This window comes from Propithecus coquereli, unplaced genomic scaffold (assembly GCF_000956105.1).
Source record: "Propithecus coquereli isolate 6110/MARCELLA unplaced genomic scaffold, Pcoq_1.0 Scaffold248, whole genome shotgun sequence".
Lineage (NCBI taxonomy): Eukaryota > Metazoa > Chordata > Mammalia > Primates > Indriidae > Propithecus > Propithecus coquereli.
The window spans coordinates 3206143-3219796 of record NW_012148041.1 but is presented as its reverse complement, the minus strand read 5'-3'; the positions used below and the strand labels follow the sequence as shown (position 1 = coordinate 3219796).

General features: G+C 43.4%; 1 protein-coding gene across 2 annotated transcripts in view; it reads right to left on the bottom strand.

The window, feature by feature from the left end:
* Positions 1 to 13142, bottom strand: part of RNF8 (ring finger protein 8, E3 ubiquitin protein ligase) — a 29515-nt gene extending 16373 nt beyond the window's left edge. For both annotated transcript variants that reach the window (XM_012646649.1, XM_012646650.1), the window contains exons 1-2: positions 12891 to 13142; positions 7072 to 7200 (exon numbers count right to left, since the gene is read on the bottom strand). In XM_012646649.1, the coding sequence (XP_012502103.1) occupies positions 7072 to 7200; positions 12891 to 13001 (240 nt within the window). In that variant the 5' untranslated portion in view covers positions 13002 to 13142. The remainder of the gene's footprint in view (positions 1 to 7071; positions 7201 to 12890) is intronic.
* Positions 13143 to 13654: the final 512 nt, after the last annotated feature.

Here is a 13654-nt window from a genome sequence, read left to right as displayed (position 1 = left end):
GACTTAAAAGATATTAGTGGGCATTTTAACCCACATCAAAGATTTAAACTTGGGGGACAGGCCAGAGATGAAGCTCACTTCTGAATTGAGATTTAGACTTATGTTTACACTGACATCTACAGCTACCTACTTTCAGCCAGAAAAAAATCCCTGGTCAATCCAAATATGAGGGACGGGAATCTTGCCCACAAAGCACAAGAGAAAGAGGCGGAAGTAGAGACCAGATCTTAGCTCTGGTTTGGTATTAGGCTCTTGTTTCCGGTTTTATCTTACATTATTTGGTTTGAGCAGAAAGAGGAAGAGAAAGACTGGTCTTTCTCCACTGCCCTGGGCCTAACCTGCTTCTCCCATCCTTTCTATTCAGCCTGAGAAACTACGGGCAGTGATCAGTTCCGCTGACTTCCAAAACAACAGATGGGGAAATAACAAAGGAGGGGGGTGGAGCCAGAACAATCTATTTGAGAACACTTTGAGAGTAGAATAGTCAACTTTAGATTATACACAGGAAAAGGGTCTCAGAAAAAACAATATGACATAGGAGGTCACCTAATACCAAGTTATAGAAATTTAAGAGAAGTCTCACAGACAAAGATTAGGTAAAATAAATAAGGTTACAGAAGAAGCCCAAGGCTAGAGAGAACAAGGAATCCCTAAAAGCTGGGGCAACTTCCAAGACACACTGCAGCCCTCCACTAGGTCCTCTGCATTAACCCACCTCCTTTGGAGCCCTTTCAATCTGGAAAATAAGCTCTCGAAATCCTCCCGTCACGCTTTGTCCTTGGATTCCTCTCCATTTACCCATTCATCACTACTTGGTGACACCTGGTGCTATAATTTGGACCATAGCCCTGAATCAGGTCCGTTCACAAGGAGACCATAGAAAAGGACAAAAATCCCATGGCTACATAAGAACCATCAAGTACTGCCCAGGATACGACCTCAAACACAACGGTTTAAATAAATCTTGCTTTGTTCAATGCTTTCTTGATGTTGGCTTTCGTAACCACCAACTTGAATGTCAGCAGCAGTAAAATAACACTCAGAGAAAAGCCTGCCAGATGTCTCCTTGCCATCACTGGAGAAAAGGTGGGATAACCCACACCCCCTTAGACACGAATTACTTCACCTGATGCTCTGTCCAGCTGTTTTTACACAGTTGTTGAGGACAGTGGAAACTCAACGCCAAAAGGCAATGTTTTCTTTAAGTTTTCTAGATGAGTTATGCAGCTCAGTGATTCTCAACCCTGAATGTACAGTAAAATCACCTGGCTGTAAAGCAAAATCACCTGAGGAAAGTTTAAAACAAATAGCAGTGTCTGGGTCTCACCTTCAGAGTGAGTTAACTGGTCTGACATGGGAACTAAAGTCACGTTTATACACAAACACATGTAGCTGTGTAATTGTGTCAAGATACAATGCCCCTTTGTAGTTAACCATTCCCCCATTCCCAGGCGACTGCTCATCTGCGCCCTACATAGACCTGTCTTTGCTAGAATGTAACATAAATGGAATCATACAGTAAATACCCTTTTGAATCTGGCTTCTTTCACTCAGTATAATGCCTTTGAGATGCACCCATGTTGTTACATTATCGGTATTTTGTTATTTTATATTGCTGAGTAATACTGAAGGTTATGTGAGACCACAGCTTATCCATTCCCTAATTTTTGCCCCAGGTTTTAGTAATTATGAATAAAGCTACTATAAATATTCACGTACAAGTTTCTATGAGCACATAAGTTATCATTAACCTTGGGTAAATATCTAGAAATAGGATCACTGGGCAAGATGATTAACTCTTAGAAAACACCAAACATCAGTGGAGCATGTGGCTCACGCCTGTTATCCTAGCACTCTGGGAGGCTTAGGCAGGAGGATTGCTTGCGGTCAGGAGTTCGAGACCAGCCTGAACAAGAGCAAGACGCCATCTCTACTAAAAACAGTAAAATTATCCGGGTGTGGTGGTGCACACCTGTATGCCGTCTCTACTAAAAATAGAAAAATTAGCTGGGTGTGGTGGTGCACACCTGTAGTCCCAGCTACTTGGGAGGCTGAGGCAGGAGGATCGCTTGAGCCAAGGAGTTTGAGGTTGCTGTGAGCTAGGTTGACGCCACGGCACTCTAGCCCGGGCAACAGAGCGAGACTCTGTTTCAAAAAAGAAAAGGAGAAGAAAGAGGAAGGAAGAGGAAGGAAGGAAGAGGAAGGAAGAAAGAGGAAGGAAGGAAGGAAGGAAGGAAGGAAAGAAACAAACCACCAAACATAGCTTGAGCCCAGAAGTTTGAGGCTGCAGTGAGCTATGATTGGGCCACTTCACTCTAGCCTGGGTGACACAGCAAGACTTCATCTCTTAAGGGAAAAAAAAATTAAAAACAAACAACCCCCACAAAACCACCAAATAGTTTTTCAAGGTGGAAGTACTATTTTGTATTCCTACTTGCAATGTTTAAGAGTTCCAGTTACTCTGCATGCTTCCCAAGCACTTGGTATCATGAATTTTATTCTAGCAATTCTAACTGATGTGTATCAGTCAAGATTTTTAAAAAATGCTTTACTAAAGCACAACACACAAACATAAAAGTGCACAAATCATAATGTACAAATAGATGAATTATCACAAAGTGAACATTTCAATGTAACTACGATGAGGTTAAAAACAAAACAAAACCCACATTATCAGCATTCCTGAAACCCACTGTGCTCCCTTCCAGTCAGTAAGTCCTTCCTTCCACCAGATAAAGTGACTACCACTTTGACTTAACAGCACATATTAATTTTGCCTGGTTTTGAACATTATATAAATGGTATCGTATTCTTTGTGTCTGGTTTCTTTCCCTCAATATGATGTTTGTGTGGTACAGCCATGTTGCTGTGTAGAGTAGCTCATTCATGTTCACTACAGCATAGTGCTTCGTTGTAAGAATATTCCACAGTTTGTCCATTCTATTGATGGACATTTGGGTTGTTTCCCTGGGAGTGAAAACACTGTGTCATGAGCTATACATATGTTCAACTATAATAAATAATGCCAAATAATTTCCCAAAGTAGTTGTACCAATTTATACTCCCACCAGAAGAGTTAAGAGCACTACTTGTTCCATATCCTTGCCAATACCTGGCATCGGCAGTCTTCGACTTTAGCCATTCTGGTCAACGTGCAGTGGTATTTCATTGTGGTTTCAATTTGCATTTCCCTGATCATTAAGGAGTTTGAACACTTTCCATGGATACTGAACATTTGGATATAATCTTTTGTGAAGGGTCTGTCTCTTGCCCGTTTTTAAAATTAGCTTGTATCTGTCTTTTTCTTACTGATTTGGAGTTCTGTATGTATATAAGTCCTTCATTGATTATAATATGTAGCGAACATCTTCCACTCTGAGTTTGCCTTTCACTCTCTTAATAGTGTCTTTTGATGAATGGACATTCTTAATTTTATTGTGCTACCATCAGTTATTTTTAAAAAGTACCCCAGGTAAGGGCAAAAACTGGAAACAGGGTTGAAACCCATTGCTGGAAGACCAGAATATGAACTATCCCAAGCAGCAAGGTTTGTTCCCATAGAGTATGCTCACCAGAGACTTCAAATGCTGGAGCCCACAGAAGAACGAAGGTAGGAATCACCAAGTAGCAGGTGAAAAGCAACAGGAGAGGAGAGGAATAATGGAAAAGCCTCAAATAAGACACATCCAAGCCTCTAAAGCACTTCGCATTGTGACTGTGAAACAACTGGTTTTACAGAAGAGCTGGATACCAATACAAAGGGCGGACCGTCTGAAGATTATCAATTACCTGAAATCTATACAACTAGAACCATCCCCATACTGTATGCAGAGTTAGCTGTTCGCCAAGGTTTTTTTTCTTTATTTTAAGCCAATTTTAAACCAAAATAACATTTGGTGCAATTTTTGTATCTATACTTAAAGCTCTCACTTTCTGGTCATTCCAGCAGGTGAAAGAGACTATGATGAGAGAACTCAGTTCTGAGTTGTTTTTTTTTTTTTTTTTTGAGACAGAATTTCACTCTGTTGCCTGGGCTAGAGTGCCGTGGCGTCAGCCTAGCTCACAGCAACCTCAAACTCCTGGGCTCAAGCAATCCTTCTGCCTCAGCCTCCCAAGTAGCTGGGATTACAGGCATGCACCACCACGCTAATTTTTTTTTCTATACATATTTTTAGTTGTTCGGCCAATTTCTTTCTATTTTTTAGTAGAGACAGGGTCTCACTCTTGCTCAGGCTGGTCTGAAACTCCTGATCCCAAGCAATCCTCCCGCCTCGGCCTCCCAGAGTGCTAGGATTACAGGTGTGAGCCACCGCGCCTGGCCCTGAGTTCTGAATTATTAGAAACACCTAACTCTTGAAAGAGACTTGACAAATGACTTCAGACATGACTATAAAAATAATAATAATATCCTGCAGCTGAAATGCAAGTCCCTTATCAGCAGAAGAGGGCTGCTGTTGCATCACGCCATGAAGAAACCAGAAAGAAAGGGAGCATCTGTTATGCCAAAAAAGGAGGCAGAAGGTTTACTTGCAAAAATTGTTCCATCAAAACACCCCAGTCCTAGCTTCACTCAAAAATCAATTACCTCACTTCAAACAACTAAAAGTAGACCTACCATTCAATCCAGCAATCCCACTACTCGGTATCCACTCAAAGGAAAAGATGTCATTATATCAAAAAGACACATACACTTGTATGTTTATCACAGCACAATTCACAACTGCAGAGATATAGAATCAACCTAAGTGCCCATTAACGATGAATGGATACACACACACACACATACATACCCCGTGGAATACTACTCAGCCACAAAATAGAATAAAACAATGTCTTTTGCAACAACGTGGATGGAACTGGAAGCCATTAAACTAAATGAATTATCTCAGGAATGAAAAAACAAATACCACATGTACTCACTTATAAGTGGGAGCTAAATGATGGGTATACATGGTCATACAGAGTGGTATGATGGACTTTGGGGACTCAGAAAGGGAAGAATGGGAGGGGCCTGAAGGACCAAATACCACCTGTCAGTTACAATATACATTATTCAGGTGATGGGTACACTAAAAGCCCTAACTTCCCCACTATGCAACTCATCCACATAACAAAAAACCACTTGTACCCCTAAATCTACTGAAATAAAAATAAAAAGAAAAAAAATCGTTACACCTCACAATCATAGCTAAAAGGTTTAAGCCAATGGTACAGAAAAGTCTTAGAAAAATTAGGAACCTACCCTTCTTCTATTTTACCTGACAGAGACCTGAGAAGAGAGTCATATGATAACAACAGCCCTAGAAAAAAGGGTACAAAGCAACACTGGAGAGTGAGCCCACAGCAGTCATGATCTGTCGCTGGCACAGGCTGCCTCTGTATTCCTGTGGGTGACATTCGAGAAACACTAAAATTGGTCAGCTGGTGGCTTCCCAACCTACTAAAATCTGCTAATCCCATAACTGGATCACGTCCACACTGCACACAAGGAAAGAAGCAGTAGAGAACTCACCTCTATAATACTGTAATCCCATATCTCCTAAGGTTTTTTTTTTTTTGAGACAGCATCTCGCTCTGTTGCCTAGGTTAGAGTACAGTAGCATCACCGTAGCTCGCTGTAATCTCAAACTCCTGAGCTTAAGCGATCCTCCTACCTCAGCCTCCCAAGTAGGTAGAACTACAGGTACACACCACCATGCCTGGCTAATCTTTCTATTTTTTGTAGAGACAGGATCTCACTAAGTTTCCCAGACCGGTCTCCAACTCCTGGGCTCAAGTGATCCTCCTGCCTTGGCCCCTTAAAGCGCTACCTTACATGGCCCTTAACGTGTTTTGATATAAGCTATTACAGAGGCTTTAAAACCTTGCAGCTATAATGCATAATTAATTTTTTTAAATCATGAAGCCAGTATAATAAATCACTTACGTACTTTACTGGTATTTGACAAGAGAGTATAGTAAAGAAACTTACCTGAGTTTAAGTCCTGGCTCATTTACCCACTCACCAGTTCCAGAGATCTTGGGCAAAACAGTTTCTCTTTCTGGGCTTCATATTCACCTGTCTACATAAGGAGTTAAACTAGATGATCTCAGGGCCAATTTCTCCTCTGCTCATGGTGCCTTGCTAAAAGTGCTGAACGAATTTACTTAGCATTTATACTGTCTCCTTCGACACACTGTCAATTCAACTCTAGAGCAGGAATTCTAAGCTGTTCTCCACCAGCTTAAATCTAGCAGTTTTACCCACGCAAAATGAGGCTGCTGGGCAGGTCTATGGGACATCCTTCCCTTCTAATAGGTACCTTTAAAATCCTTCTAGCCAGGGCAGTGAAGCAGTGTGAAATGGTGCCTGAAGACATTTTATGCTTCCTAAACCTTAACTGTTTGCATTAGAATTCCTCTCACCTCACAGCCTGTATTTTCATTATATTCCTGGTTGCTGGATTATCTGCACTTTAGATACTTTCTAATTGCCGGGCTTTATATACGATTCCACCACCCTCAGAACATTTACCATTAAACCAGTGGTTTTCAAAATTGTTTAACGCAGAAAAAGCATTTATTCAAAGGAAATCTTCAGAATGCCAATATGGAAAACAGGCTTTAGAAAGGGGGCGGGGTGTTACTCTGACTGAAAGGATCGTGAGGAAGGGAAGGAGCGAAGCGCAGTCGGCTCAGTCTCTCCCTCCTCCCCGTGTCTGCTGAGTCTCAGGTGCACTCTAGGAGCTTCAGCAGATTCCCGGGGGCTGTGGATCTTCGCTTTAAGAAGGACTAGTCTCCCAGTCACTTAGTCTAGTTTCTGGAATAGGACCTACTGCCCCAATTCAGGTGTTCCCTTCACGGTAACCAACTTCAGCCCAAATCGTGAGAAATTATTTTGGCATAATCTAATCTCTGGTGGTATATAGAAGGAGTTGCCTCTGGAAAAGAGAACTGGGTAGCTAGGGGAGAAGAAGATACTATTATAGTTTGGAATTTTGTACCATTAATTACCTATGCAAAAAAAAACGTAATTTAAAAATAAACCAAAAAAATCAATAAATGTCCTTAGGCTCCTGTGAATTCCTGTACCTGGTTGTCCATAATTGTCCACTGGCCCTCAGGATTCTGCTTCAAAACACAGTGGTTTCGAGAAATCATCAAAGGGCAGATTTTTGACACCAGTTGGTACGTGACACCAAATCCTCGTCCTACAGTCACCTAGGAAGACAGCAATGTTAGGAGACAGTCAGTCATTGTAGTCAATCTTGTCAACTAGCAGTGTGCACAGGTCCTCCTATAGAATCCAAACAGTTTATCTGCTATCTCCTCTTCAGCTGCTGTGGGAGCCACCAAATAGAAAAAGGCAACAAGTTGTGACAAAAGAAAGCTAAAAGGAGTTAACCATGGAATCTCAGGGTTGGTAGGATCCTGAAAGGGCATCTGGTTCAATTACCCATGAGATGGAGAAATTCTTTCTACACATCCCAAATCTACCCATCTTAAACAATGCCATGAACTATAGGCTTTATATAAGGCAGGCTCTCCAGTTTTTTTTAATGGCTCTGAATTGGCATCTTTCTCCCTATAAATTCCATCCACTGGCACTGGCTCTGCCCTGGACACCAACAGAAAATCCCCATTCCTCCTTGCATGTCACAACTATAAAGCGACTGAGTCTCCTCTGGCTCTGTATTCCCAGTTACTTCAACCTAACTCCCAGGGCAAGGGTTTGAGTCTCTCTGCCATTCTAATGAGTCTTTGAAAGGACTGCTGGTTTATCTTTTTTCTTGGATGCCACATTAAGAAAAATAAACTTCTATTACACGGTCAAATTCAAGTGTCACTTGCCCAGTTATAGATATTATTATTGCAGCATATAAATTGAATTAGCTTTCATAGCAGATCTAGTACACTGCCAATGTACTCTCAGACTTAGGAATGATTAAATTTCTTGGTTTCCTCCTTTTCCAAGAATTGCTAAGATAAGTCATGTCTCATCCATTCTATACTTAACCAATAGAGAAAAACTTGGATTCAAGTGCAGGACCTTAGATTGGTTCCTATTAAATTTCATCTTCTTAGTTCAGCCTATCACACCAGTTTATCAAGACCTTTCTGAATTTTTAATCTGCCATCAGACTAAATACACTCAGTATCCTTCCAGCTTTGAGTCACCCACCAAATTAATATGATGCCTTCTGTACCTTCATTCAAGACACATAAAAATACTGAAATGGGATGTAGCCAAAGGCAAAGTTTTCAGGAAAGCTTAGTATACATTAACACACACGATCTGGATATACCTTCAACCAGTCTTTGCATTCAACAAAGTCTCTGCATTGAGTATATATTCTTCATCTTATCCACAAGGACAGTATGAGAACCTCTGGAAAAGGTTGAAAGGAAGCCCCAATTCACATCTATCATGCTTTCCTGATGGATCAGTCTAGTTCATAACAACCCTGTGAAGGAAGGAAATGAATTCTTCTGAGATCCAAGTCTTAGAATTCCTGGCTTATTCTTCTCGGTGTACAAGCTACCTCTTTAATGACACATATATATCGCAAACTTAACTGGGAACATTAAACCAAAATCTACGGTTTTCTAAAAACTGCCCTCTTTGCTCCTTTTGAAAATCTATCAGAATCATGCTTGTCCTCCTCAGTTGCTCAAAGACCACCATGACTCCCTCTGACCTAATCTACTCCTCCCCACAAACGCTCATTCAGTAATTAACACTACCGTCCAACCAACTGCTCAACCCAAAACCCATAAGCCATCCTTCATTCACCTCTGTGCCTCATCCCCACATTCAAATCACCAGTAAATTCTACTGGCTGTGATTCAAATATGTTCTAAATCTGTTCATTTCTATCTATAGTTACGACCTTAGTCCAAACCACCTGGCCTCTCACTGTTTTTGCTCCTGCTCTAGTCCCCCTAAACTTCACATAGCAGCTAGAGTGGAAATGTAAAAATTTTAAATCAGATCATTTCCCTTTTTTCTTAAAACCCTCCAATCATTCAAACTTCTTCCCATGGCCTATAAGACCATGAATGTCCTGAGCCCCTCCATTTGCTTAGTCTTAGTCTTCTCTCTCACACCATGGTGGCAATACTAGCTGCTTCAGCCACTCAAGTCTTCTTTTTGTTCCTTAACCACCCCCACCCCCCACGCCCCCAGTTCCAGCCTGCCTGAGGATCTCCTTGTTCCCTCTACTACGAACACTCTTTTCTCAGATCTTTGCATGGGCACCTCAGCTTTCAAATTTCAGCTACTCACAGGCCTACTCTGACTACCCTTACCTAAAGTTGCCGTCTGCTTCCCCTCATCACATTTCTACAGTTGTTAGGATGTACTTATAACAATCCAAAATTATCTGGCTTGTTTTACTTTTTCCCCCTCCCACTTAGCAAAATGCAAATTTCATAAACAGGGACTTTATCTGTCTTATTTACCACTGTATTTCTGTGCCTGGCACGGTATTCAGTAAGTACTGTATTTGTGAATGAATGAAAGCATAAAGAGATCTTGTCCATGGGTCCTCCCAGATTCTAGAATGAGCATTTTTGCAGGTCACAAGTTGTAAACTATATTATTACCACTAGAAAATATGAGCAGCAGCTAGAGACTCTTATTAAAATCTCACTTGTTCCCTTTAAAATGTGGTGACCACTCCACCCAAACTCTGATGATGAGGTTTTTCAGTTCTTTGACAGTTTGCCAGAAATTCCATTAATTATATAAGTCCTTCTGAATTAATACATATATCCTTTAAAAATAGAATGCTTAAGGATTTATCTGTCCTCCATATTCAGCAAAAATGTCCATTTAAGTATTTATTTCTCAGAGAGGAAGTATTACATTTTCCACTTTAATACTAGAGGGAGACAGCCAGACTGCCATCGTAGGTAGCTGGGAGAAAATAGTACAGAAAAGGTAGAAGAGTGCCTTGTTCTGAAATTGCCTCCTACAGATTCTGAATCCAAGAAAAAGGAAACATTCTTTTTCATGCTTCCCTTCACTGTCTGGTCCTAGAATTTACCTTGGTCCTATTGATATTTTACCTATACTAAAGTTAAAGAATACCATGAGCTTATCTGGAAATCTTAGCACCACTCGTAGCATTAAATTTCCCATGGGAACCAAGTGCTGAGAAACTGTCAACCTGTATGTTAGGGGTTGTTTCCATTTACAACAGTTCTGCAAGTCTTTGAGCTTACTCACATTACTGATTCAAAAGATCATCTTGTCCTTGCCCACCTTCACTAATGCTACCTCTTTCCTCCTGGGCACAACTCCTGCTGTCTTCCAGATGACTAGTAAATACTTCAGAACCATTCTTTCCTTGGAGCAGAAAGCTTCACAAAAACCAAAGACAAAAAAAGGGGAAAAAGAAAAGTACTATGGTTTTTATCCCAAAGACCTAGATATTCACAGTGCCTGGGAACTAGCTAATTTGTAAGAAATCTCTACTTATTTGTTTTTCCACCAAACTCTAGATTGGTTTAAGAAGTTTAAGGACACTCATCTAGGCAGACAATTTACTGAGGATTCTCTTCAATGCAATGAGAGAAACCCTGTTTTATTATTTTATCTGCAACATCTGAGACTTTGAGAACTGGAAAGGCAGGGAACTAATCTTACTTTTCTGTTATAACTAAATGATATCAACATGCTTCTCAAAATCTTGTGCAAACCTGCTTTTGCTATGGTTTGGGAACCATTACAATACAATAAGTACAACTTTATCTCTTGGCTTTGATTCAGACCTCTGCTTCTACACACTGCAGGCCATGCTCCAACTACTGCCTAAGACCCGACACTGAAGACAGCCAGGCCTGGCAGGCTTCTCCCGCACATAGGCCCCTGAGGCACTCTGCTTTCTTCCCACTGTGCCTTTACCATTCTCTGGGGATGGGTCTCTCCCCATAGCATGGCCCACACGAAACCATCCAGTAGTTTAGAATATGTCTAGGAATGCTTTACAGTCCTCTTGCCCTTGCTACAGATGCTTTAATTCTCTCTCCTCATCCCACCTGCCCAAGATTGCAATACTACCGAGCTATTCAGAGGAATATTAAACCACAGCAACTGACTCTGAAAGAATGAGTTAACACTTGACCCGTAAGTTACCTTATAGGGATGTGTGAGAGAGTGCAGTGCATGTGCAGGGATCAGATTAAGTAATGTATGTGAAATAACTTATTTTTGTGTATAACTGTATTATTCAGGTGTTAGTGTCTCAATTTGTTAAAAATTCACAACAACATATGCTTTTGGAAAGGGCCATCCATGGGAAGGTCAGTGCTCAAGCTGAAATAATGAGTGCCTAACGTGGGCTTGAAGGCACTAATACTTGGATAAAAGAGGTGTCTGGGGGCAGAGATGTCTTCCTGGTGTTCCTCAAACCACAGCACACATGTAACCCTTTTATAACCCCCCCAATCTCGCAACATTTAAGGCTGGACCTGAATCCCTCTTCTGATTTCAGGAACCACTGCCCCAGGATATCACTAAACAATCCACATCTTGGCACTTGATCACACAGCCCACATGGATGTTCTTAGACTGCTTCAGTGTGTAAACCCTTTCCCCATTCAAGCCCTAAACTCTTTGAGTGCAGAAGTTATTTCTCCCTCTCACAGTAAACCAAACAACGTAAGTACTCATTACTATTAATAAGAGACTATTAATTGAGACTGAGGCTGCATGGCGGACAGGAAAAAATCTAACTAAACATACACGATAGTCAAAAGACTTCTTTAACTTAGAACGATCAACACCCACCCACTTTCACTGCAAGAGGAACCTTTCATACAAATTCTTTCCAAAACTCAAATAGTTCCACTCGCCACAAGCTCCTCCCTGACCCAGTTCTCCTTCCCAAACTGACTGCAATCTAACTCTCCCTCCGTCCTCTTCCCTCCCTGTCTCTAGAGACCCCGGCCTGGTCCTAATGGGCCCCCAACTGGAGCCGTGCCTCACCTTTCCTTTTTTAAATGTTTAAAAAACTATGCATTTGTGACTGCATTAACGAAGATGATAAGCAGTCTCTGGAGAGAACTCTAAATCCCCACCCACGCCCGGCCCACCTCAGGGGGTGCCGCTTGGGGTGTACTCCAGGGTACCAGACTCACAGGATAAAGGTGGCCCATCCCAAAGTGCCAATTTCCTTCAAAGAGTTGGAAAGGAGGAAGACATTTTTACCTTAAAGTCTGAGTATTTTAAGAGACACAACCCAAAACTCGCAATCGTTTTCAAAACAAACTCAAGAGAGTTCGCGCCCTCGGCGGCCCTTCCAGGCTCCGCCTCAGACCCCTGGCGCTCGCGGACTCTGGTGTGAGTCGGGGCGGCTCGGCCCCGGTTCCTCGGCCGCAGGCTGAGCACCGATGGGCTTCGTGCGACCCAAACTGCGGCTGTCCCAGCTCCCTGTCCCCTCCTCGAAACGCCAGCACCTCCTCACCTCCGCTACACGCCCCTCCCGCGATGCCCCTGCCCTCGGCTCCTTCCCACAACCCCGACGCCTGCCCCAGCTCGACCTTCAGGCCCAGGCCTCTTGGGAAAGGGCCATCTTCTCACCTCTCTTCCCTCGGGCCGGGGCCGCGGTCCCCACCCCGCCCGCTGAAGCCCCGCAGGTCTCCCCGGAGCCGAACTCTACTTTCTCCCACTTGGTTCCTGTTTCTCCCCAAACACCTCCCACCTCGGACCCCCACAAACGCTCGCACCAGAACCAGACTTTCTCCCTTCTCTCCCTCAGCACTCAGCCTTCACACCTCGCTCCTCCTCCCAGCTCCCACCTCTTCTTCTCCATCCATCCCGCCCACCCTAACGCCCTCGCTCCCTTCCCCCACCCAGCGTCCTCCAACCCCAGTCCCTCGTCCCAACGGGAACCCTCCCCTCTCACCTCGCGCCCATCCTCCAGCAGCAGCCACTCGGCGTTCATCCCCATCCGCCGCAAGCACCAGCTCCGGCCACCGACGCGGTCTCCCGTGACCAAGAAGCCTGGCTCCCCCATAGCCAACTCGACCGTGGCCGGCGGTCACCACCGAACCAGACCCAGACCCGGGTTCCGGCCGCCTCTTCGCCGCCTCGTGAGCACCATATCTACAGAACAGACAGGAGCAATCGCTGCGCGCTCGCGATCGATGCGAAGACACTCTCCGGCTGCGAGCCCGCCCCTCCTCGGCAGGGAAGCAGGAGCACTGCGCTTGCGCGAGAGGACGGCCGCCGCGGGGCGGAGACGGTTGGGCGGGGCGAGGCGCTAACTCCAAGGGCGCGCGGGCGGGGCCCCAGGGGTTCTACCTGTCCGCCCCGCCTTCCTCCTCCCTCTCCAGAACCACCGCTCCAGTCCTAGCCGCCCCAGACTGGAACTTCTCCTCACCTTTCCTCTTTTTGAAAAACTTTTGCTTAATGACCTCATTATGATGATGATACTCATGTTATTTAAGCAACTTTAAACTTTCCATAACTTTTTAAGTCTGTTTATTCTGTTCCTAAACAGCAGTTATTTTGCACGACCTCCTTTTATTACCGAATTCTTAAAAAAATGATGCGAGGCAAATCTATTCAGAAAGCGCAATTACCTGGGGCTGGGTGTGGGAGTGAGTATTGAATGTAAAAGGCCTTGAAGGAATTTTGGGGGGAGGGGTGATAGAAATGTTTTAAAAG